Source organism: Oncorhynchus keta, chromosome 7, assembly GCF_023373465.1.
Source record: "Oncorhynchus keta strain PuntledgeMale-10-30-2019 chromosome 7, Oket_V2, whole genome shotgun sequence".
Lineage (NCBI taxonomy): Eukaryota > Metazoa > Chordata > Actinopteri > Salmoniformes > Salmonidae > Oncorhynchus > Oncorhynchus keta.
In genome coordinates this window covers 20,612,841-20,637,842 of record NC_068427.1, presented here as the reverse complement: position 1 = coordinate 20,637,842, position 25,002 = coordinate 20,612,841, and the positions used below count along the sequence as shown (strand labels likewise).

At 42.6% G+C, this 25,002-nt stretch overlaps 1 protein-coding gene across 3 annotated transcripts; it reads right to left on the bottom strand.

The window, feature by feature from the left end:
- Positions 1 to 306: 306 nt before the first annotated feature.
- Positions 307 to 21,167, bottom strand: LOC118386147 (four and a half LIM domains protein 2). Of its 3 annotated transcripts, none has more exons than XM_035773613.2 (6): positions 20,963 to 21,167; positions 7,546 to 7,730; positions 7,250 to 7,424; positions 6,421 to 6,590; positions 5,857 to 6,060; positions 307 to 1,349 (listed from the first exon to the last, which is right to left on the bottom strand). In XM_035773613.2, exons 2-6 carry the CDS (start codon positions 7,699 to 7,701, stop codon positions 1,167 to 1,169), a joined length of 888 nt encoding a protein of 295 aa, XP_035629506.1. In that variant the 5' UTR covers positions 7,702 to 7,730; positions 20,963 to 21,167; the 3' UTR covers positions 307 to 1,166. The 3 variants fall into 3 exon arrangements, with proteins under 3 accessions (XP_035629506.1, XP_035629508.1, XP_035629507.1); XM_035773615.2 differs by having other exon boundaries at positions 5,874 to 6,060; positions 20,963 to 21,160; XM_035773614.2 differs by lacking the exon at positions 20,963 to 21,167 and adding an exon at positions 8,542 to 8,863.
- Positions 21,168 to 25,002: the final 3,835 nt, after the last annotated feature.

The window sequence follows — 25,002 nt, the reverse complement described above, 5'->3', positions numbered from 1 at the left end:
TCCTTGAGTGACTCAGTGGTCTAAGGCACTGTATCTCAGTGCAGAGGTGTCACTACAAACCCTGGTTTGATCCCTGGCTGTATCACAACCGACCATGAGGGTTTGTTTGGGGTAGGCTGTCATTGGGGTAGGCTGTCAAGAATCTGTTCTTTATTGACTTGCCTTGTTAAATTAAATAAATAAACGCCACTGATATCTAACCCTGGACTAGTAGTTTGGGGCAACTTCTACCAACTTCTTTAGAAAAGGATGACATTGTTGTTAACTTTTTGTCCTTTCCTTACAGTAATACAAGGTGAACAGCAATGGGTCTTTTTGTAGTTCTTTATTTGGATTTCAAATACTGACTTTTCATCTGTGCCCTTGGAAAATGACTTATACAGACAGTGCTGTGTCGGCTCTCACGTTTACAAGCACTTAGAGTCAGTGTTACCAGGCATTTCCACCAGCCTTAAATGTATACTTGCTATTTATTGGGCATGATAAATTGAGCTTATCAAACTGTCAATATTTACACTTCTGTTATTAACATTTAGTATTTTTCTTTAGTTGTAGCTTTTATGTTTTATCTGAATAACATTACAAACTTTGCACCAGTGTAAAAGCCCGGTAAACCTGTTCCTTTGTGCTAGTTTACATTTACTTTGGAGCTCATTTACTTAGAAACTTGTTCTCCTTCATACACACCACAAAATAGCTTTTCAAATCGTAAAGTGATAGTCCACCCAAATTACAGAATTACATATTTGTTTCCATAGACTGCAGTAATTGTGTGATTTGGGTGGACTTTCCTTTCTAAATACATAAACTCGGAATATGTGAATTTTAACAGCATATAATAGATTAGGACAGCAGATATTATTGCGCAATACCTCAAACTGATATAGGATATCAAGCCAGGGTTCACAGAAAGCAATATTTGCTGTTGCACACCAACAAATCTAAGACCAATGACACAAAAACCTATGTTTGTCAAATGTCTATTTTAGAACTCAAATAGCATATTGGGTTAGTAGCCTGATAGTATATTGTGTATTGTGATATATATATATTTCCAGTTGTGCTCTGACGGGTTGTTGTTGGGACTCATTGCTACGGTTCCTGGCTGATTTTTTTCAAATGTATTATTTTAAAACATTCCTCCTGGTTGTTTCATTGCTATCCAATCAGATTCGTCGGCCACTCGCTGCCTGCCAATCAGATGTCTTTGCCACACTCAGGGCACAGGATGTCGTCACGCTCGGTGAGGAAACCTCGGCCCACCAGGGAGACAGAGCACTTCCTACAGTTGAAGCAGTCATGGTGCCACTGACGCTCTTCAAAGGAGATGTACTTACTGCCACCCAGACCTGAGAGAGACAGGGAGAGATCAAAACATACTGTTATCCAAAGGTGAGAGAGGTCTCTACATCCTAAATACATCCTTCATTGAAGTTGTCACAGATCAGAGTGGAGGAAACAGTAGGACAGATATACCTTACTTTCTCTTATCAAATGATATAGATCTGTGATTGGGGAGGGAGGAAAGGAGATAGTAAGGATTCAAGCAGGGCACAGTGTGTGGCATGATGTGAGTGAGTGAATAAGTGACTAACTGACTCATTAGAAGTTAGAACTGATGGAAGTGAGCATCTAATTGACTGACTGACACTCTGTTAGATACACACAGGGTGCGTTCTGGTACACACAATCTCATCGCAGGTCTGCACAGATGGTTGGATTGTGTTGTCATGTTAGTGTAGTTCCAGATACACTAAGCACTATTCCACACGTTGTAAACATGCCCGACAGGTTGCTCTCTATTGTGCATCTGTAAAAGTTTGTGGTTTCTTCAGCCTCTGTTGCACCTTCTTCACCACACAGTCTGTGTGGGTGGTCCAGTTCAGTTTGTCAGTGATGTGTACGCCGAGGAACTTCAAGATTTCCACCTTCTCCACTGCGGGCCCGTCAATGTGGATAGGGGGGTGCTCCCTCTGCTGTTTCCTGAAGACCACAATCATCTCCTTTGCTTTGTGAGAGGTTATTTTCCTGGCATCACACTCCCAGAGCCCTCACCTCCTCCCTGTAGGCTGTCTCATCATTGTTGGTAATCAAGCCTACTAGGGAAAGGTGGATACCTAGTCAGTTGTACAACTGAATGCATTCAACTGAAATGTGTCTTCCGCATTTAACCCAACCCCTCTGAATCAGAGAGGTGCGGGGGGCTGCCTTAAATTGACATCCACATATTCGGCACCCAGGGATCAGTGGGTTAACTGCCTTGCTCAGGGGCAGAATGACAGATTTTTACCTTGTCAGCTCGGGGATTCAATCCTGTAACCTTTCAGTCACCGGCCCAATGCTCTAACTACTAGGCGACCTGCCGCCTGTTGTGTCATCCGCAAACTTGATGATTGAGTAGGAGGCATGCGTAGTCATGGGTGAACAGGGAGTACGCACCCTTGTGGGGTTGAGCACGCACCCTTTTGGGGGCCCAGTGTTGATGATCAGCGAAGTAGGGGTGTTGTTTCCTAACTTCACCACTTGGGGGCAGCCCGTCAGGATGTCCAGGACCCAGTTGCACAGAACGGGGTTGAGACCCAGGGCCTCAAGTTCAGTGGTGAGCTTGGATGGTACTATTGTGTCGACTGCTGAGCTATAGTCAATGAACAGCATTCTTACATAGGTATTCCTCTTGTTCAGGTGGGATAGGGCTTTTACAAAACCATTTATCCTTCTAGTTATCAATAGCTAAAGAAACAAAGATTAGAACCATCTGAACAAATTGTTCAATAGAAATTGAAAAATTGGTCAAACATGAATAAAAATGTATTTCATTGTGTTTATTTTATATTTATATGCAATGTCAATTGCATTGTCTGTGGATCTATTAAGTAGAGGTCGACCGATTAATCGGAATGGCTGATTAATTAGGGCCGATTTCAAGTTTTCATAACATTCGGTAACCTGCATTTTTGGACACCGATTGTGGACGTTTTTTTATTTGAATTTTTGTACCTTTATTTAACTAGGCAAGTCAGTTAAGAACACATTCTTATTTTCAATGACGGCCTAGGAACGATGGGTTAACTGCCTTGTTCAGGGGCAGAACTACAGATTTTTTTCCTTGTCAGCTCGGGGATTCGATCTTGCTCTGTATCGATAATGATGCTTCGTGGGTGGCTGTTTTAGATGTGTTCCTGGTTCGAGCCCAGGTACGGGGGAGGAGAGGGACAGAAGCTATACTGTTACACTGGCAATACTAAAATGCCTATAAGAACATCCAATAGTCAAAGGTATATGAAATACAAATAGTATAGAGATGAATAGTCCTATAATTCCTATAATAACTACAACCTAAAACTTCTTACCTTGGAATATTGAAGTCTCATGTTAAAAGGAACCACCAGCTTTCATATGTTCTCATGTTCTGAGCAAGGAACTTAAACGTTACCTTTTTTACATGGCACATATTGCACTTTTACTTTCTTCTCCAACACTTTGTTTTTGCATTATTTAAACCAAATTGAACAGGTTTTATTATTTATTTGAGTCTAAATTGATTTTTTTGATGTATTATATTAAGTTAAAATAAAAGTGTTCATTCAGTATTGTTGTAATTGTCATTATTACAAATAAATAAATAAAATTGTCTGGTTAATCGGCATCTGCTTTTTTTTTGGTCCTCCAATAATCGGTATCGGCGTTGAAAAATCATAATCGGTCGACCTCTACTATTAAGGCGGTAAGCAAATTGAAGTGGGTCTATATTAGGCCTGCCCAACCCTCTTCCTGGAGATCTACCGTCCTGTGGGTTTTCAGTCCAATCCTAATTTAACACACCTGATTCTACTAATTAGCTGCTCAACAAGACCTTAACTGGCTGATCAGATATGCTAAATTAGGGTTGGACTGAAAACCAACAGGACAGTAGATCTCCAGGAAGGGGGTTGGGCAGCCCTGGTCTAGGGTGTCAGGTAAGGTAGCGTTGATATGATCCTTGACCAGTCTCTCAAAGCGCTTCATGATAGCAGAACTGAGTGGTCTGGGACGATAGTCATTTAGTTCAGTTACTTTTGCTTTCTTGGGTGCAGGAACAATGGTGGCCATCCGAAAGCATGTGGGGTCAGCAGACTGGGATAGGTAGAGATTGAATATGTCTGTAAACACACCAGCCAGCTGGTCTCCACATGTTCTGAGGATGCAGCTAGGGATGCTGTCTGGGCTGGCAGCCTTGCAAGGGTTAACACGCTTAAATGTCTTACTCACGTTGGCTACGGAGAAGGAGAGCCCGCAGTCCTTGGTAGCGGGCCGCATTGTTGGCACTGTGTTATCCTCAAAGAGGGCGAAGCAGGTGTTTAGCTTGTCCGGAACCAAGACGTCGGTGTTTGCAACGTGGCTGGTTTTCCTTTTGTAGTCCGTGATTATCTGTAGACCATGCCAGATACGTCTTGTTTCTGAGCCGTGGAATTGCGACTCCACTTTGTCTCTATACTGACGTTTTGCCTGTTTTGATTGCTTGTGGAGGGAATAACTACACCGTTTATATTCTGCCATAAATCCCAGTCACCTTGCCATGGTTAAATGCGGTGGTTTCCACTTTCAGTTTTGCACAAATGCTGCCATCTATCCATTGTTTCTGGTTAGGGTAGGTTTTAATAGTCACAGTGGGCACATCTCCTATACACGTCCTGATAAACTTAGTCACCATATCAGTATATTTGTCAATGTTATTCTCTGAGGCTACATGGAACATATTCCAGTTTGCGTGAACGAAACAATCTTGAAGTTTGGATTCCGATTGGTCAGACCAGCGTTGAATAGTCCTTAGCACGGGTAATTCTTGTTTGAGTTTCTGCCTATAGGAAGGGAGGAGCAAAATGGAGTTGTGATCAGTTTTGTCAAAGGGAGGGTGGGGGAGGGCCTTGTAGGCATCCGGAAGTTGGAGTAGCAGTGGTCGTGTTTTAGCAGTGGTCGAGTACCTCAGGCATTGTGTTGGTCGAACTTCGGTAGCGTTTTCCTCAAATTTGCTTTGTTAAAATCCACAGCTACAATAAATGCAGCCTCAGGATATGTGGTTTCCAGTTTGCATAAAATCCAGTGAAGTTATTTGAGGGTTGTCGGCTTGAGGTGGAATATACACAGCTGTGACTATAACCGAAGATAATTCTTTAGGGAGGTAATACGGTCAGCATTTGATTGTGAGGTATTTTAGTTTGGGTGAACAAAAGGACTTGAGTTCCTGTATGTTATCACAATCGCATCATGAGTAGTTAATCATGAAACATACAACCCCACCCTTCTTCCCTGAGAAATGTATTCCTTTCTGTGCGATGATCTGAGAACCCAACTGGCTGTACGGACTCAGACAGTATATCCAGAGAAAGACACGTTTCTGTGAAACAGAGTATGTTACAATCCCTGGGGTCTCTCTGGAAGGAAATCCTCGCTCTCAGCTCATCAACTTAGCGTGTAATATATCCGGAAGCGGTAGGTGGTGTGTGCTCCTCCTGAGTCGGACTGGAGGTCCACTCCGAGTACCTCTTCTTCGCTGGCGATGTTTTGGGTCAGCCGCTGGAATCAGTTCAATTTGCCTGGGTGGTACGAACCAAGGTTACGATTCTGGAAAGTCGTATTCCTGATCATAATGCTGGTAATGCTTGTGAGTTACCGTCACTCTGATATCCAAAAGTTCTTCCCGGCTGTAAGTAATAACACAAAAAATGTTCTGGCCTAATAATGTAAGAAATAAAAAACAAAATACTGCAAAGTTGACTAGGGGCTAGTTGCTCAGCGGCCCTCACTATCGGCGCCATTCTGGCCTCTGATAATCTGTGCATGACCTGAGCAGAAAACGTGTATCTGTAACACACCCACATAGATAGATAGTTTACCGCTGATGGGGGTGGTGCAGGAGGCACACTTCTTAGCGTACAGGTTGCAGAAACAGTTGAGGCAGTACGCAAAGTCATCACGGGAGGTGAACCGCTGGCCTGACAGCTGCTGCTTGCAGCCGGTGCACAGGAAGCAGTCCTTATGCCATGGCTGGTCGCGATAGGTCACCCCACCAGTAGTGATGGGCTATTTAATGGGGAGAGAAAGGGTTAGGCATTCAGGCACACATTTGACCATGCACACACATATGTGTGCACACAAGTACGCACATACACATGTGCACACGCACACACCAAGTACTGCCATCCAGATACCCGATCTCCGTGGTTACAGCAATCCATTTAGTAAATTGCCACTTGTATAGATACTGATAGCATTTATATACATATCAAGTGCTACTCGATGTTCCTATAGTCTTGTCTGCCAGACACAGCCAGACTTTCAGCCGATATCCAACATTTTCTATGTTGTATATATCAATTTAGAGGTCAGAAAAACTTTCGAAAAAACACTACAGTATTTACACTGTCATGACCTTTGACCTACTTTCTTGCAATGCACACACTGCATGGCAAACTGTTTCTCGTAGCAGGGCACACAGAAGTTTTGGTTCTCCTTGGGGATGAAGCTCTTGGTGCCGATGGGCTGCTGGCAACGCTGGCAGGTGAAGCAGGTCTCATGCCAGCTGTTACCCTTATGCTCCATCTTCCTGGAGCCTGCATGAAGGAGATGAAGCAAGAGAGGGGAGGGATGGACAGAGGGAGGAATGGACAGAGGGAGGGATGGACAGAGGGAGGGAAGGAAAGAGGGAGGGAGCAGGGGGAGGGGGAGTGAATAAGAGAGGGATGGAGAGACAGAGGTAGATTAATAAGGGGAAATTAGGAAAGGAGACAGGATGGAGAGTGAGAAAAAGGTCACACACACACTACTCAGTCCTTGGATTACACACTCATTCCCGCACTCTCTAAATACTGCGTGGTGGTCTTTGTATTGAAACAGAGTGGGGACAGAGAGGTCTGGAAGTCATTTCAATCTACGTTCAGTGTTCTGGCTGCACTCCAGACCTCAGAATATAGTTACACTGACTGTCGGGGGAAAGCACCATTTGTTTTGTTATTTTATTTCATTTTGAATATCCAATTATGGAGCATTATAACGTTATAACGTTAAATCGATTATTATGTCATAAGGGGCTGTGAGTGTTTGTATTTTGACAGATCCAAATTGTGTCTACAACCATTGAAGGTTTGTGTCATCTGTGATAGTGCAAAAGTAGTCTGTGTACACGCCTGTTTGTGTGTGCCTGCCCACATGTATGCATCCTATTTTGTGTGGGTCTAGTATAGATTAGATGGATCTAGGTGAAGGTTCTCACCAGGCATGATGGTCTTTTTGCACTCGTGGCACTTGGAGGAGTACTCATTGGAGTAGCACTCAGTGCAGAGTAGCTGGTCATCCTTGGTGGAGAAGGGCTTGTCTACCAGAGAGCGTTTACACTGGAAGCACTGGAAACACTCCTCGTGCCAGTGGCGGTCCTTGTAGGACAGGTCCTACGGAGACAGCAGAGGGACAATCCAAATCTAAACATCAGACGGCACGCTTTGACAATGTTCTTGGATGGGGGCTAAAAAATGAGACAGTGTTAGTAGTTTGTGCGTGTGTGTATTATACCCTGGTATTGCAGCCGATGGGTTTCTTGCAGTCCTCACAGGTATTGGAGTACAGGCTCTCATAGCATTTGACACAGTATGGGTTCTCCTCTCTCAGGACGTACTTCTTACCAAACAGGGATTCCTTACAGTAGTGGCAATCATAGCGCTCAGTCATCTTGGCACCGGGAATCCCACCCCGCTAACCTGAGGAGAGGGGAGGGGGAGAATTTGGGAATGACAATTGTCTTACTGTATAAAAAGGGTTTCTTCAAGTTATGGTCAAGAACCCGGATGCATGACCTGCATACATACCGTACATTTGTAAGTAGCCTAGGTTTTTAAGAGTTCAGCTAGACAAACAGAATCCACCTTGGAGGAACTGTCTGTTTGCCTTGTCTGTGTGCCAGTGTTTATACAGAGATATCCGCTCCCTGACACTGAGTAGTAGCAGAGAGCATACATCATAATCAGTCTGTTATAGGTAATGAGAACTGGATCTAAATTGACTTGCCTGTTACTGCAATGAATAGAATATCCACAAGTGCATTTCACATTTAAGCAGAGTGGAGGGAACACAAGCACAACAACAAGTACAATGGAGATCTCTGAAAAGACATTAAGGACATGTCAATAGACACCTGACTGTCATCTTTTGAGACAGTGTTATATTGCCGACAGTTGTATCAAGTTATACTTTTGTGTACAGTATGACTCTCTCTAGGGTTTAGTCTCTGTGTGTCTATCAGCATCCAGTCTTGTCTGTTGGCGTGACAGCCACCTGGTTACAGATGAGAGGGATATTAATAGCTCTATCAGGCATGCTTAGAGAGGGACAGGGGACTTTCGCTCCTGCGCATACCAACACTCACTATATCACCCTGCAGTTAGCAATCCATAACCACACTTCCAGCTGTCAGTATCACGCACCAGACCTCTACACAGCTCAGCATCCCGCAGTGTGTGTGTGTGTGTGTGTGTGTGTGTATGACGGCACACCAGAATAATGGCTACTCACGCTCTGCAGCTGTTAGCAGTTCAGCCCCTGATAAGACTCCTGGTTATGCCTCTCTGTGCCTGAACTGTCTCGCTTTGCTGACCAGTGGTTTGTGTCCGGCTGCCTCTTGTGGAAGTCCCCAGTGTCCCAAGCACACCCCTCTCCTCTACACTTCTCACCTCTTTCTCCTCTCATTCTTTCCCTCTCTCTGAGTTCCGACCCACTCCCCTCTGCCCACTGATTCCACAGTCATCATTTGACCATATAAGGAGGCAAAAGAAAATCTGGAAAACTAGAGAATGTCCCCCCTCATTCTCTTAAATTCCTTCTCTCTTCCCATCTTATTCTCTTTAGCTTTTTCAACAACAAAACTCCTTCATCCAGCTGCCCTCATCTCTCTCTCTCTCCCCCTCGCTCCTTCCCTCTCTCCCTGCCCCACCCCCCACTCTCTGTCTTTCTCTCCATTTGCTTTCCATTGCTTTTCCAACCCAATGGGTTGTTTTTGCATTTCCTCATTCGGTCCCCCTTTCTCTGGACTAAACCCCCTGTAATATCGTGGTATGTTCCTGATATCATTGCATTATGTATGGTCTTTGTGCATAAGGACTTCAGATATACCACCGCTTACTCAAGAGTAGGGGGGCTAGAGAAAGGTCTTGGTGTACTGTCAAAAAAGGAATTCAGAGGAATTCTCTGTTCTGTCTTTCAGTTGAAAGAGGAATTAATATATTTACTGTCCTATTTACCAGTAATATCTACTCTCCCTCTAACCCCTCTTCAAAAAGTCTCTCCATCGCTCTAACTTACCTAGCTTAAATCAGGATTCATCTGGTTCCCAAAATTTAAAAAATGAACTCTACCCTAATCAAATCTTCAGCTATTTTATTTTATGTGTTCTCTTTGATGTCATCCGTCCCAGCAACACTAACGGCAAGCGAAATAAAGACCGACTAATACATCTGGAGACTCAAAGGCACCTATCAAGTCTTTTGATAACATTGTTTCCCAGCTAACAGTTCTAGGGAGAGAGAACTATTTGTAATGTTACCCATAATATTCCCCAGATGTTTGTGTCCAGTTTTGGCGTTAGTTAGGATAACATTCCCTAAATGTAAAACAGAACTTACCCAGAACATGGTTGTCATGTTCTCAGAATATCCCATATTTAATGTTCTAGACATGTTTCATTGGAACATTCATCTAAAATTGGACACACACACAGACAGTGCTTTTAACATAGTGTTTTCAGCTTACAATATTACACACTTTTACATACATGATTACACTGTGCGTGTTCATTTATACAGTAATTATGATTCAGCGTGTAAACGCCAAGGCATTTTTTACTCAAATACTTCTAGTAAGTCATTATTACTTAACTGTATGTGGTACTGACTCCAAACTAAATGAGAATCAACTCACTTTAAGTTATGATCAATTGTATTTTTATCCAGCATGCTCTACTGCAGGTTGAGTTTTTGGAATTGTTTTTAATATCCGTTTTTGCATGTACATGAAGCGATATTGATTCATCTTATGCTACACAAAGATAAATAACACATTTTTCTAAACAAATCCAATCATTTAGTTAGATATTTTTGCACCCATTACTGAAATGGTTGTTCCAGTTTAGATGTCTTAGCTAGTCTACTCACACTGTTCTTAACCCTGGCAGTCATTCTGAACGCAGGTTCGGGAGAATAAACAGTGCAACTGTTGGATATCCTAACTCTGGCTAGATTATATTAGGAATTACACATCCGTTTGCAAGACAGCATAATGGGACCTGCAGGTAGGATTGTTAAAATGTTGGTACATTTTCCAGGTTTTCCAGAAACCCAAGTTGGATTTTATTTTACCGAAGTTACTGGAATATTGCAACCCTACTTGCAGGCCTAATGTGGCCTGTGAACCAATTCCTTATGAGATATCTAATGTATTGTCATAGAGTAATTATAATGATAACATTCCCCTAGGAACTCACTTGGTGAAAATGAATGAATTCAGACAACCATGTCTCTGTCACTAACAAATAGTCATGAGTGGTAACTCTACAATTCACTCAAATGCAAGGCACTCTGGGAAATTATATTGGAGACATCAAGCTGATATAATTCAAATCTGGACCCTCTACATGGTCAAAGTGACTCTCAGTTTGAGCAATGACTACAAAAATTAAAGTAACTGTACTCAGATATTAAGTGCAATGGATTTCCTCAAGTTGTGTAATGAGAGCACATTGGGGTTTACAGTGTAGGATTTGAACTCAACCTCTAGGTTAAATGCATTCTGATCTTCCTGCTACTCCACCATGTCTGTGTCATTTATCCGTTAATCAGACCATGGTCTCAATTTCTCTCGGACTGTACATTTGACAGTCGGATGATTTCTCGGGGGCTGTACTACCGAAGTTCACAATTGTTGTGCTTGCCAGTTAGCTAGCAGTTCTCAGATGTTAGTAGACAATGCCTAGCAGTTTCTTAATGCTGATAACTGATGGCCATAATTGATTTAATATAACAAATAAAACAATTTATGGTAACCTTGTAAACAATTTAGACCTGGCCTTGATTTGCTGAAATGTGTGTTGCCATGTACTTCAGCAATTGAAGGGCTTTCTTTATAATGTTGGTGGGGTATTTAACCCATTTAATGTTACTCCTTAACCACTAGGATCAATAAAGGTTTTTCTTGAGTGTACTTTTAATAACAGAGCTGAGAACATGGCACCCACATTCTGTGTATGTTTGGTGGGACCGAAGAAACGATTTAGGACAGACTAAGCTAGGTTCAGGACTGTTTCTGCTCCCATGGTGCATCAGTCAGAATGTAAGGAGGGGATGGTACAATTATCACATTTATTTCACACATTGCAAAGACAAAGGTGGGGGAGGAGATGCTTCCAGATCCTGTTGTCTTGTAAGGCTGGTAGGTAGGGTTAGGAAGGATGTGTTAGGAGGTGTGGCTTGTAAGGTCTTGAGATAGATTGGATAACAAGGATGTGGTGTTCTGGAATGGAGACACAAAAGGGAAACATTAGGAACACAACATCAAAAGGTGCATGAATCATAAAGTAGCACCAATTGAATATGAGCTTAACATGAACTATAAACTGAGGAGACTGACAATCATAAACAAAGAAGCCATAGCATTTAGCACCATTAGCAAACCGAAGGCATGTATATAACCAGTGCTTGATTTGTGCAGGAGCTCACCGGAGCTAAGTACCAGCACTGTTCCTCTTATAGAGTATTAGCTCAAAGGTATTGTGGAGCTCCTGCACCTAAATATAAACTATACCGGCACCCAAAATTAGTACAGGAACCTATTTCAGTCCAAGTCAAGCATGGGATATAACAAAAAGGTAACAAATATATAATTTAGGACTTACATTTCGCCAAACAGTATAATAACAAAGGGCACTTACTTCATATCACACCCAATGGCAGGAAGAAGGCATCAAACACAAACTAAACTGGTAGGTAGAAAGGAGCATGCAGCTTATAGAGCCCACAAGGGGAGGTCACCTTGTCCTAGAGAGACATACACAGTATTAAATCGGAATGGCCAATTAATTAGGGCCGATTTCAAGTTTTCATAACAATTGGAAATCGGTATTTTTGGACACTGATTTGGGAGAATGTATTTTTATTTTTTAAATATATTACACCTTTATTTAACTAGGCAAGTCAGTTAAGAACACGTTCTTATTTTCAATGACGGCCTAGGACGGTGGGTTAAAACTTTTTAAAGCTAGGGGGCAGAATTTTCACTTTTGGATAAATAGCGTGCCCAATTTCAACTTCCTGCTACTCATGCCAAAAATATAGGATATGCATATTATTCAAAGATTTGGATAGAAAACACTGAAGTTTCTAAAACTGTTTGAAAACCCCGAGGACTAACTGTTCAGATTTTTCCCCCCCCTCTCTGTTCCCTCTGTCTTTGCCATGGGATATTTCATAGGAACCTATTTTTAGTTCCTACCGCTTCCACTGGATGTCGCCAGTCTTTGGAATTTGGTTGAGGTTATTCCTTTGTGCAATGAAGAAGTAGGCCAACTTGGAACTGGGGACACTTTTGTGAGTTGCGCAAGACGTGAAAAGCAGCGCTGGTTTGTTATCTTTCCGGTATTGAATACAGATTGCCCTGTCTATAACTGGATCGATTATTAACGTTTAAAAATACCTAACGTTGTATTACAAAAGTAGTTTGAAATATTTTGGCAATGTTTATAGGCAACTTTTGAAATATTTTGTAGTGACGTTGCGTTTTTGTAAGCAGTTTTTTTTTCTGGATCAAACGCGCTTTATAAATGGACATTTTGGATATATATGGACATTATTAATCGAACAAAGGGACGAATTGTGATGTTTATGGGACATATTGGAGTGCCAATTAAAGAAGCTCATCAAAGGTAATGCATGTTTTATATTTTATTTCAGCGTTTTGTGTAGTCCCTGCAGGGTTATAATATGCTAGCTCCTTTGTTCACTGCTAGTGCAGACGGTGCAGGCTATCAGATAATAGCTTCTTATGCTTTCGCCGAAAAGCATTTTAAAAATCTGACATGTTCGCTGGATTCACAACGAGTGTAGCTTTAATTGAGTATCTTACATGTGGGATTTAATGAAAGTTTGAATTTTATAGCATTTTATTTGAATCTGGTGCTCTGCATTTTCCCTGGCAATTGGCCAGTTGAAACATTTGCGTCCCGCCTATCCTTACTTCCTTGTTCAGGGCAGAACGACAGATTTTTACCTTGTCAGCTCCGGGATTCAATCTTGCAACCTTCCGGTTAACTAGTCTAACGCTCTAACCACCTGCCTCTCATTGCACTCCACAAGGAGCCTACCTGTTACCCGAATACAGTAAGAAGCCAAGGTAAGTTGCTAGCTAGCATTAAACTTGTAAAAAACAATCAATCAATCATAATCTCTAGTTATAACTACACATGGTTGATATTACTAGTTTATCTAGCGTGTCCTGCATTGCATTAATTGAAGCGGTGCGCATTCGCGTAAAAAGGTCTGTCGTTGCTCCAACGTGTACCTAACCATAAACATCAATGCCTTTCTTAAAATCAATACACAGAAGTATATATTTTTAAACCTGCATATTTAGCTAAAAGAAATCCAGGTTAGCAGGCAATATTTACCAGGTAAAATTGTGTCTCTACTCTTGCGTTCATTGCACACAGATTCAGGGTATATGTGATAATAATAAATAAATAAAATGATAGTTTCCGGATTTGACCATATTAATGACCAAAGGCTCGTATTTCTGTGTGTTATTATGTTATAATTAAGTCTATGATTTGATATTTGATAGAGCAGTCTGACTGAGCGATGGTAGGCAGCAGCAGGCTTGTAAGCATTCATTCAAACAGCACTTTCGTGTGTTTTGCCAGCAGCTCTTCACTGTGCCTCAAGCATTGCGCTGTTATTGACTTCAAGCCTATCAACTCCCGAGATTAGGCTGGTGTAACCGATGTGAAATGGTTAGCTAGTTAGCGGGGTGCACGCTAATAGCGTTTCAAATGTCACTCGCTCTGAGACTTGGAGTAGTTGTTCCCCTTGCTCTGCATGGTTAACGCTGCTTCGAGGTTGGCTGTTGTCGATGTGTTCTTGGTTCGAGCCCAGGTAGCGGCGAGGAGAGGGATGGAAGCTATTTTTATTTAATTTTTTTTATTTCACCTTTATTTAACCAGGTAGGCTAGTTGAGAACAAGTTCTCATTTGCAACTGCGACCTGGCCAAGATAAAGCATAGCAGTGTGAACAGACAACACAGAGTTACACATGGAGTAAACAATTAACAAGTCAATAACACAGTAGAAAAAAAGGGGAGTCTATATACAATGTGTGCAAAAGGCATGAGGAGGTAGGCGAATAATTACAATATTGCAGATTAACACTGGATGCAAACTTCTGCCTGAAGAAGCTGGCCTTAGCTTTCCTGACTGACTGCGTGTATTGGTTCCTGACTTCCCTGAACAGTTGCATATCGCGGGGACTATTCGATGCTATTGCAGTCCGCCACAGGATGTTTTTGTGCTGGTCGAGGTCAGTCAGGTCTGGAGTGAACCAAGGGCTGTATCTGTTCTTAGTTCTGCATTTTTTGAACGGAGCATGCTTATCTAAAATGGTGAGGAAGTTACTCTTAAAGAATGACCAGGCATCCTCAACTGACGGGATGAGGTCAATGTCCTTCCAGGATACCCGGGCCAGGTCGATTAGAAAGGCCTGCTCACAGAAGTGTTTTAGGGAGCGTTTGACAGTGATGAGGGGTGGTCGTTTGACTGCGGCACCGTAGCGGATACAGGCAATGAGGCAGTGGTCGCTGAGATCCTGATTGAAGACAGCAGAGGTGTATTTGGAGGGCCAGTTGGTCAGGATGACGTCTATGAGGGTGCCCTTGCTTACAGAGTTAGGGTTGTACCTGGTGGGTTCCTTGATGATTTGTGTGATATTGAGGGCATCTAGCTTAGATTGTAGGACTGCCGGGGTGTTAAGCATATCCCAGTTTAGGTCACCTAACAGAACAAACTCTGAAGCTAGATGGGGGGCAATCAATTCACAAATGGTATCCAGGGCACAGCTGGGAGCTGAGGGGGGTCGGTAGCAGGCGGCAACAGTGAGAGACTTATTTCTGGAGAGAGTAATTTTCAGAATTAGTAGTTCGAACTGTTTGGGTATGGACCTGGAAAGTATGACATTACTTTGCAGGCTATCTCTGCAACTCCTCCCCCTTTGGCAGTTCTATCTTGACTGAAGATGTTATAGTTGGGTATGGAAATCTCTGAATTTTTGGTGGCCTTCCTGAGCCAGGATTCAGACACGGCAAGGACATCAGGGTTAGCAGAGTGTGCTTAAGCAGTGAGTAAAACAAACTTAGGGAGGAGGCTTCTGATGTTGACATGCATGAAACCAAGGCTTTATACTGTTACACTGACAATACTAAAGTGCCTATAAGAACAATAGTCAAAGGTATATGGAATACAAATGGTATAGAGAGAAATAGTCCTATAAATACTATATTAACTACAACCTAAAACCTCTTACTGTAACGGTTTTCTAGGTGTGAAGGAGAGTCGGACCAAAAAGCAGCGTGTAGATTGCGATCCATGTTTTAATAAACAAACGTAACACGAATCTAAATACAAACACTACAAAAAACAATAAATGTAACGAACACCGAAACAACCTATACTTGTGTACACTAATACATAGACAAGAACAAGGACACTAAGGACAATCACCCACGAAACAAACAAAGAATATGGCTGCCTAAATATGGTTCCCAATCAGAGACAACGATAAACACCTTGCTTCTGAGAACCACTTCAGACAGCCATAGACCTAACTAGAACACCCCACTAAGCTACAATCCCAATACATACACACCACATACAAAAACCCATGCCACACCCTGGCCTGACCAAATAAATGAAGATAAACACAAAATATTTTGACCAGGGCGTGACACTTACCTTGGAATGTTGAAGTCTCATGTTAAAATGAACCACCAGCTTTCATATGTTCTCATGTTCTGAGCAAGGAACTTAATTTTAACTTTTTTTACATAGCACATATTGCACTTTTACTTTCTTCAACTATTTAAACCAAATTGAACATGTTTCATTATTTACTTGAGCCTAAATGGATTTCTATTGATGCATTATATTAAGTTAAAATGAAAGTGTATTCAGTATTGTTGTAATTGTCATTATTACAAATAAATAACAAATTGGCCGATTAATCGGTATCAGCTTTTTTTTGGGTCGTCCAATAATTGGTATCGGCGTTGAAAAATCATAATCGGTCGGCCTCTAATCAAAAGATCACGCCAGGATAAGCCTACATGAAACACAGCCCTTATTTTAAGTGTTTCTAAAATCCCCTATGGTAAAAATTAATGGTGGGTAAATTATTGGAACCATTTCCCTGTTTGACCTCTAGGTTTTATGGGTATTATAACTCATACTGTGGTACGCTATACAGGGAATGAAAGGTTTGAAAAAGGTAGACAAGAGATGATTAGGGAGTGGGAATAGGTGTGGAGGGAAGGGGCGTGGTCTAAGATAATTGGAAGCGGTTGTTAAGACACTAACAGCTTACAGACGGTAGGCAATTAAGGTCACAGTTATGAAAACTTACGACACTAAAGACGCCTTTCTACTGACTCTGAAAAACAACAAAAGAAAGATGCCCAGTCCCTGCTCATCTGCGTGAACATGCCTTAGGCATGCTGCAAGGAGGCATGAGGACTGCAGATGTGGCCAGGACAATAAATTGCTAATTGCAATGTCCGTACTGTGAGATGCCTTAGACAGCGCTGCAGGGAGACAGAACGGACAGCTGATCGTCCTTGCAGTGGCAGACCACGTGTAACAACAACCGCACAGGATCGGTACCTCCGAACATCACACCTGCAGGACAGGTACAGGATGGCAACAACAACTGCCCAAGTTGCACCAGGAACGCACAATCCCTCCATCAGTGCTCAGACTGTCCGCAATAGGCTGAGAGAGGCTGGACTGAGGGCTTGTAGGCCTGTTGTAAAGCAGGTCCTCACCTGCTCATTAATTGTTTATGGTTCATTGAACAAGCATGGGAAACAATGTTTAACCCTATACAACGAAGATCTGTGAAGTTATTTGGATTTTTACAAATGATCTTTGAAAGACAGGGTCCTGAAAAAGGGGCGTTTCTTTTCTTGCTGAGTTTTTGTACATATCACCTCGTACCCATGCATATGGACTCGGTGCTTTTACCCCTTGTATATAGCCATGCTATTGTTACTCATTGTGTATTGATTTTTACTTTCATACCATTTCTCTATTTTCTCTCTCTCTGCGTTGTTGGGAAGAGCCCGTAAGAAAGCATTTCACTGTTAGTCTCCACCTGTTGTTTACAAAGCATGTGACAAATAACATTTGATATGATGACATCAGTCAGCCATTGCAAGTGTACCCATGAGTTGACCAGTCAACTTAGAGGTTCCAACTCTGTTCTATTCATTTTGATTGACAATCCTCATGTCTGTTCCAACCCCCCCCGCAACACTCCACCAATCAGGCCTTTATGGTAGAGTGGCCAGACGGAAGCCGCTCCTCAGTAAAAGGCACATGACAGCCCGCTTGGAGTTTGCCAAAAGGCATCTAAAGACTTTCAGACCATGAGATACAAGATTCTCTGGTCTGATGAAACCAAGATTAAACTCTTTGCCCTGAATGTCAAGTGTCACGTCTGGAGGAAACCTGGCACCATCCCTACGGTGAAGCAGGGTGGTGGCAGCATCATGCTGTGGGGATGTTTTTCAGCTGCAGGGACTGCAGTCAGGATCAAGGGAAAGATGAACAGAGCAAAGTACAAAGAGATCATTGATGAAAACCTGCTCCAGAGCTCTCAGGACCTCAGACTGGAGCAAAGGTTCACCTTCCAACAGGACAATGACCCTAAGCACACAGCCAAGACAATGCAGGAGTGGCTTTGGGACAAGTCTCTGAATGTCCTTGAGTGAACCAGCCAGAGCCTGGACATGAACCCGATCTAACATCTCCGGAGAGACCTGAAAATAGCTGTGCAGCGACACCCCCCCCCATCCAACCTGCCAGAACTTGAACCTAAAAACTGTATTGGGTACTGACAAACAGCCAGACAAGTGTTATAAATGGTCCAGAGTGCATCCCCTTACAAGATTGTCTTCTTTTGTTTTTCATCTACATAAAATTTAAAGGCCCAGTGCAGTCCAAAACTGGATGTCCTTGTTTTTTTAAATATTTCCACAACAATAGGTTGGAATAATACTGTGAAATTGTGAAAATTATGATAATGCCCTTTTTGTGTAAGAGCTGTTTGAAAAGACTGCCTGAACTTTTCAGCCTGTTTTGTTGGGATGGAGTTTTGGCCTGCTTGGTGAAAAATTAGTTAATACGTCAGACATTTTTCTTTTTGGTCTGTCTACCAATAACAGCTACTTTTCCCCTCTTTGCTAAGAAGTATTTTTTTTTGACCATTCAAAACAATCACATTAAGGTACTTCAATGTTACCCAGAAATGACTTGATATTGCAATACAAATGGCTACATTGGACTAAGATAAATTATATTTCTTTACTTAGCAAGAAAAAGATCCTACACCCCTCCCCTCTTCCTCAATTTGACAGGAACCACTGGAGTACCCACATCTGACCCCAGCCCCCCCAAAGGAATAGAGACATTTCAATTGTCATATTATGTCTATATACAGTGTTGTAATGAGGTGCAAATAGTTCAAGTACAAGAAAATAAAAGAAATAAGCATAAATATGGGTTGTATTTACAATGGTGTTTGTTCTTCACTGGTTGCCCTTTTCTTGTGACAACAGGTCACAAATCTTCCTGCTGTGATGGCACACTGTGGTATTTCACCCAATAGACATGGGAGTTTATCCAAATTTGATTTGTTTTCAAATTCTTTGTGGGTCTGTGTAATCTGAGGGAAATATGTGTCTCTAATATGGTCATGCATTTGGCAGGTTAGGAAGTACAGCTCAGTTTCCACCTCATTTTGTGGGCAGTGTGCAAATACTGTAGCCTGTCTTCTCTTGAGAGCCAGGTCTGACTACAGCGGCCTCTCTCAATAGCAAGGCTATGCTCACTGAGTCTGTACGTAGTCAAAGATTTCCTTAATGTTGAGTCAGTAACAGTGGACAGGTATTCTCTCTCTGTCAGTGCTGACAGGGGATCTATCGCACTAGGCTTGAGCCACAATGACGGAAGTGGCCCACAGTGACATGCATCTCTAATGATAGCCAGTGCCCTCCCAGCAAACTGGAATGCTTTCAAGAGCCACGACAGAGAGGTTTAGAGGTTCAAAATAGCTCAATGTCAAACTACTACAGACATACACAGTCCGTCACACATACACATATAGTCTTCCAGATAAGTCGAGTGGCAGGGTTTGCACCTTTGGGACTATTTCATTGGCTCCATCACACCATGACTGCACTTAATACCTCCTAGCCTAAAGGGGTGTAACTTTGTTTCCCTAAATATACCCCCCCTTTCCCACACCACTCCCCACTTCTTCCCTAACAATAGTGTGTAGATACTTGGCACAAAGTCATAGAGAATATAACCTATCTGCCCTGTCCATCAGCACTTTATCCAGACACACTGAAAACACCCCCACTTGTCCTTCAGCATTAGATACAATGATGTATATAAACCCTGATTTGCAGATGATATGTATTTGCCAACGAAAGGCTTTGAAGCCACCGGTTGGTCATATTTAAGGAGCAGTCATCCACAGGAATCAATGGAATTCTACAGTAATTACAAAATTAAATGTCTAAGTATTTTTCTGTTGTAGTGGAGATAGTAACATTAGTACTTATACTTTAAGGGAATATATTAGTACTTATACTTTAAGGGAATATATATATATATATATATATATGTTTAGATCACATAATATAATTTGAAGTGTGCATTAAGGTGTCTGTAATAGAATAAATGTGGAAAAATAAATGTAGATAAATGCATTTCTATAGCTTCCAAATATTTATGGTGAGGTTGTACCAAGATGGTGGCACGGTGGCTTCAACACAGGGCCCCTGTCAGTCATCTAGTGTATATATAAATAATTGATTAGATATCACAACATAGCATAGACAGCCTTCCCCTAGCATACACACCGTCTATGTTTAAAGTTCAACACACACACACACACACACACATGCACGCACAGTCTGACAGATGGATCTTGGATTTGCACTGTGACAATGTTAACCTGCTGAAAGGATCACCTTGAGCATTTAAAACAAAGTCCACTAAAACCCTAATCATTTTCTCTCCGAGGCACAGTGAATGTAGGGCAATAGAGTCAGGCTTTCTGAGGGCCCAAGAACAATTATTGGATCTCCTTTGATCATGTAATCTGTATCATGGGAACATTAATGTTCCCTACCAAAGCTCAACTGATGACCTTTGATTCAAAGTGAGTCTTAAAAATAGTAAATAAAGACATCTAAGTCAACTACTGATGACATACAATGGATTTACCTTTATCAATTAAGCCACCGTTGAGTTAGTCAGTGAAGAAATTAGGTCACATGTCACGCTTAAATGCCAAAATTCTGTCATTCTGTGCAAGTTGATAAAAGTCTGAAGAGCCATAAACAGAGAGAGAGATGTGGAGTTTTAGGAGGAGGGTGAGTGATATTGTTTGGGCTGAGTGGAGGGGGATAGTTTCCAGTGGTAGAGAAGAAGAGGTAATGGGATGGACGGAGACGGGCTTAGTTGAACAGTGGAAAGATAGATAACATTATTAAGTAGAGGTAAGAGCGCAGGTGCAGAGAGATAATGGACGTGGAAGAGGATGCCAGAGAGGGAGTGCTAGAGAAGTGGAAGAGGAGTGAAAAGGGATGGATTGATGAGTGGACAGTGATGAGTCTTACCTTTCTGTCTGTGGAGGGTGTGTGCCTTTGAGGAGTCTGCTCAGACTGAGACGGGCGACGGAGGGCGAGCTGTAGTCACTCCTGATTGGATTACCCCACCAATAGACGACTAATTGGGGAGTGGGTGAGGAGAGGGGTAGGAGGGGACAGGGGTCTCTTTTCTTTTTCAATGGGCTATAAATACACACACACTCACTTTCTCACTAATGCAGTCACACCAACAGTCCTGTGGCCTTGTAAGGCATTGCATTGATGTTCACTAACCACACACACACACACACACACACACACACACACACACACACACACACACACACACACACACACACACACACACACACACACACACACACACACACACACACACACACACACACGATCAACTGCTCAGGATATTCAATGTCTATTGCAGGGCTCTCCAACCCTGTTCCTAGAGAACTACCCTCCTGTAGGGTTTCTCTCCAACCCCAGCTGTAACTAACCTGATTCAACTTATCAACTAGCTAATTATTAGAATCAGGTGTGATAGATTAGGGTTGGGAGCAAAAACTTACAGGATGGTAGCTCTCCAGGAACTGGGTTGGAGAGCCCTGGTCTATAGTTTATCACCCCTGTGGTGCTGAAATGTATCACATTCACCTCTCTCCCTCTATCCCTGCACGCCCCTCTCTCTCCCTCTATCCCTGCATCCTCCTCTCTCTCCCTCGATCCCTGCACCCTTCTGCTATCAGATCCAGCCCTTCCCAGCATTCCTTCTCCTTTTCAATATTCTGATCCAGTAACCCTGCCTCATCCTAATTCTAACATCCTCTCTTCCCCCCACTAACTCTGTATACCCCTTTTCACAAAGAGGAAAGCCAGAAATAATAAATATCCCAGGATTGCTTCAGAATCCAAGTTCACAAACCTCCCTCGACTTTTACTTTGTTTTAGTGTTTGTTTTCACAGAGAACATTCCTGTCATGAGAGGTTTTTCATTAGATTTGAGCCCAGATTGCAACAGTAGAGTCATTTAAACAGTTTTGGTCTTTTTTTCTATCCCCAAGTACATAATGTTGTGTAATATTACCAAGGCCTTGTCCTTATGTGCGCACACACACACACACACACACACACACACACACACACACACACACACACACACACACACACACACACACACACACTTTACTGTTGTGTACTCCATGACATTGTGGCTCTTTGATGATGTTAGGATGGAAAGTATGCCATGGGTTAAATGTCATAGAGCACCCTCCTCCTCTGAGATAGCTTTCAGAGAATCTGTCCCGCTCTTGCCGTCTCTCCCTATCCATCCCACCTCTCTCACATTCTCTGCCAGTCCTTCTCTCTCCCCCAGGCCTGACTGGTAATGATAGCCACCCGCTTGGTTTCTACGAAAATTGTAGCGCTATGTTTCGCACCTTCACACTCTCCTGTCCACTGCATTGGACCTTTAACCTGTTGTTTGATTGACTTGAGATGAATTATATGTCTTCCTGTCCTGGAGGCCCCTGCACACTGTCCAGAAGGGAGTGAATGTGTCAGAGACCCCTTGTGTGACTCAAGTGCTCTATTTGTAGACTACCGTAAAGACTGTGGTGCTTATAGACATGTTAGGCCTCACTCCCCCCTATCTTAGATATCGACTGCAGCCCTCATCCTCCACATACAACACTCGTTCTGCCAGTCACATTCTGTTAAAGATCCCCAAAGCACACATATTCCTGGGTCGCTTCTCTTTTCAGTTCCCTGCAGTTAGCGACTGGAACGAGCTGCAACAAACACTCAAACTGGACAGTTTTATCTCAATCTCTTCATTCAAAGACTCAATCATGGACACTCTTACTGACAGTTGTGGCTGCTTTGTGTGATGCATTGTTGTTTCTACTTTCTTGCCCTTTGTGCTGTTGTCTGTAACCAATAATGTTTGTACCATGTTTTATGCTGCTACCATGTTGGGTTGTCATGTGTTGCTGCCTTGCTATGTTGTAGTCTTAGGCCTCTCTTCATGTAGTGTTGTGTTGTCTCTCTTGTTGTGATGTGTGTTTTGTCCTACATTTATATTGTACTTGTTTTATTTTTTTAATCCCAGGCCCCCGTCCCCACAGGAGGCCTTTTGCCTTTTGGTAGGCTGTCAATATAAATAAGAATTTGTTCTTAACTGACTTGCCTAGTTAAATAAGGTTAAATAAAATACAATTTAAAAATGCATGGTGGCTAGGAAAAACTCCCTTGAAAGGCTGGAACCTAGGGAGAAATGTAAAGAGGAACCAGGCTCTGAGGGGTGACCAGTCCTCTTCTGGCTTTGCCGGGTGGAGATTATAACAGTACTCATTATAGATTAGTATATCAGAGAAAATCTTACAAAAATCTTAACAGGCCCTTGATCATTTGGTCATGTGCTGCAAATAAATATCAGGTTAAGCTGCAACTGGCCCAAAACAGAGTGGCACGTCTTGCTCTTCATTGTAATCAGAGGGCTGATATTAATACTATGCATTCCAGTCTCTTGTCTAAGAGTTGAGGAGAAACTGACTGCATCACTTCTTCTTTTTATAAGAAACATTAATGTGTTGAAAATTCCAAATTGTTTGCATAGTCAATTTACACAGCTCTGACACACACACTTACCCCACTAGACATGCAACCAGGGGTCTTTTCACAGTCCCCAATTCCAGAACAAATTCAAAAAAGTGTGCAGTATTATATAGAGCCATTGAATGGAACTCCCTTCCATCTCTTATTGCTCAAATAAACAGCAAACTTGGTTTCAAAAAACAGATAAAGCAGCACCTCACGGCACAACACCTCTCCCCTATTTGACCTAGATATTGTGTATGTATTGATATGTAGGCTGTGTGCCATTTTAAATGTATGTAGTTATGTCCTTGAGCTGTTCTTGTCTATTAATATTCTGTATTATGTAATGTTTCATGTTTTGTGTGGACCCCAGGTAAAGTAGCTGCTGCTTTCGCAACAGCTAATGGGGATCGCAATAAAATACCAAAATACCATGAGCGCCATCCATCATTTTTTTGTTTTTTTGTGTGTGTCAATTTCAACTAGCCCACCCAACTTAAAAAATAGTCTAGCACATCTGGCATTTGCCAGAATTGCCAGAAGGCTAATCTGCCCCTGTTTGAATTAGACAACTATGCTGAGAATCACTGTTGTGTGGAAGGAAATGGGAGAGGGAAATTGAAGTCAGATGATAGTCTTTACCTCCAGTACTGTTGTCATGTTAGGAGCCACAGCTCAGGGGGGCTGGGATATAATCTAATTCACCTGATTGTGCCCAACTACCCACACATGGATCACTCAATGTACATCAATAAAGAACTATGGGCTTAGTCACAAAAGCAGTAGTTAGATAAATGTGAATTAAAGTCAAACCGATTGCAACACTCACAAATAGATTCTATGGCATGTTTTATTGCTGCCAGTACCAGCATGCTTGTATTATATTAACAGGAGACAATTCACATGGTGTAGCTGTAACCAAACTGTTTTGAATATTGCCAGTTAACGCTCAAAGCACAAGTGCAGTATTGTGGCTCTCATGGCTTGCCTACCACGTTCTCACCATCACTCCCAAATGTCAACCCTGAACCCTTAAGTCCCAGCCCCAGCTCCAGTCCTTGGCTGCCCTTACTGTAACCCCAGGTCCAGTCCACCCATCTTCTTCCCAACCCCTCAACTCCCCACCCCTCTTCGCTAGTCCCCAGCCCAATGCATCCTCGTCCCAGCCCTCATTGCCTCCCTCTCCTTCCTCTAACCCCTATCCAACCCATCACCCCATCCCATTGCTGGCCCACATCCCTGGGCTCCCGGCCCAGCTGATAAGCCCGGCCAGGGGCATAACGCTGCAGCTGTCTGGGCACTACAAGGGTCTACAGTGCTCTTAAAGCCTGGCGCTTACCGCCCCCACAAATACAACCAGGATAGAAAGGTCAGGTCACCCAGCCCCCGTCATCACCAGCCCACCATTAATCATTTCTCACCAACAGGGCCATGGAGCCGGACCCTCCCCGGACCCTCTA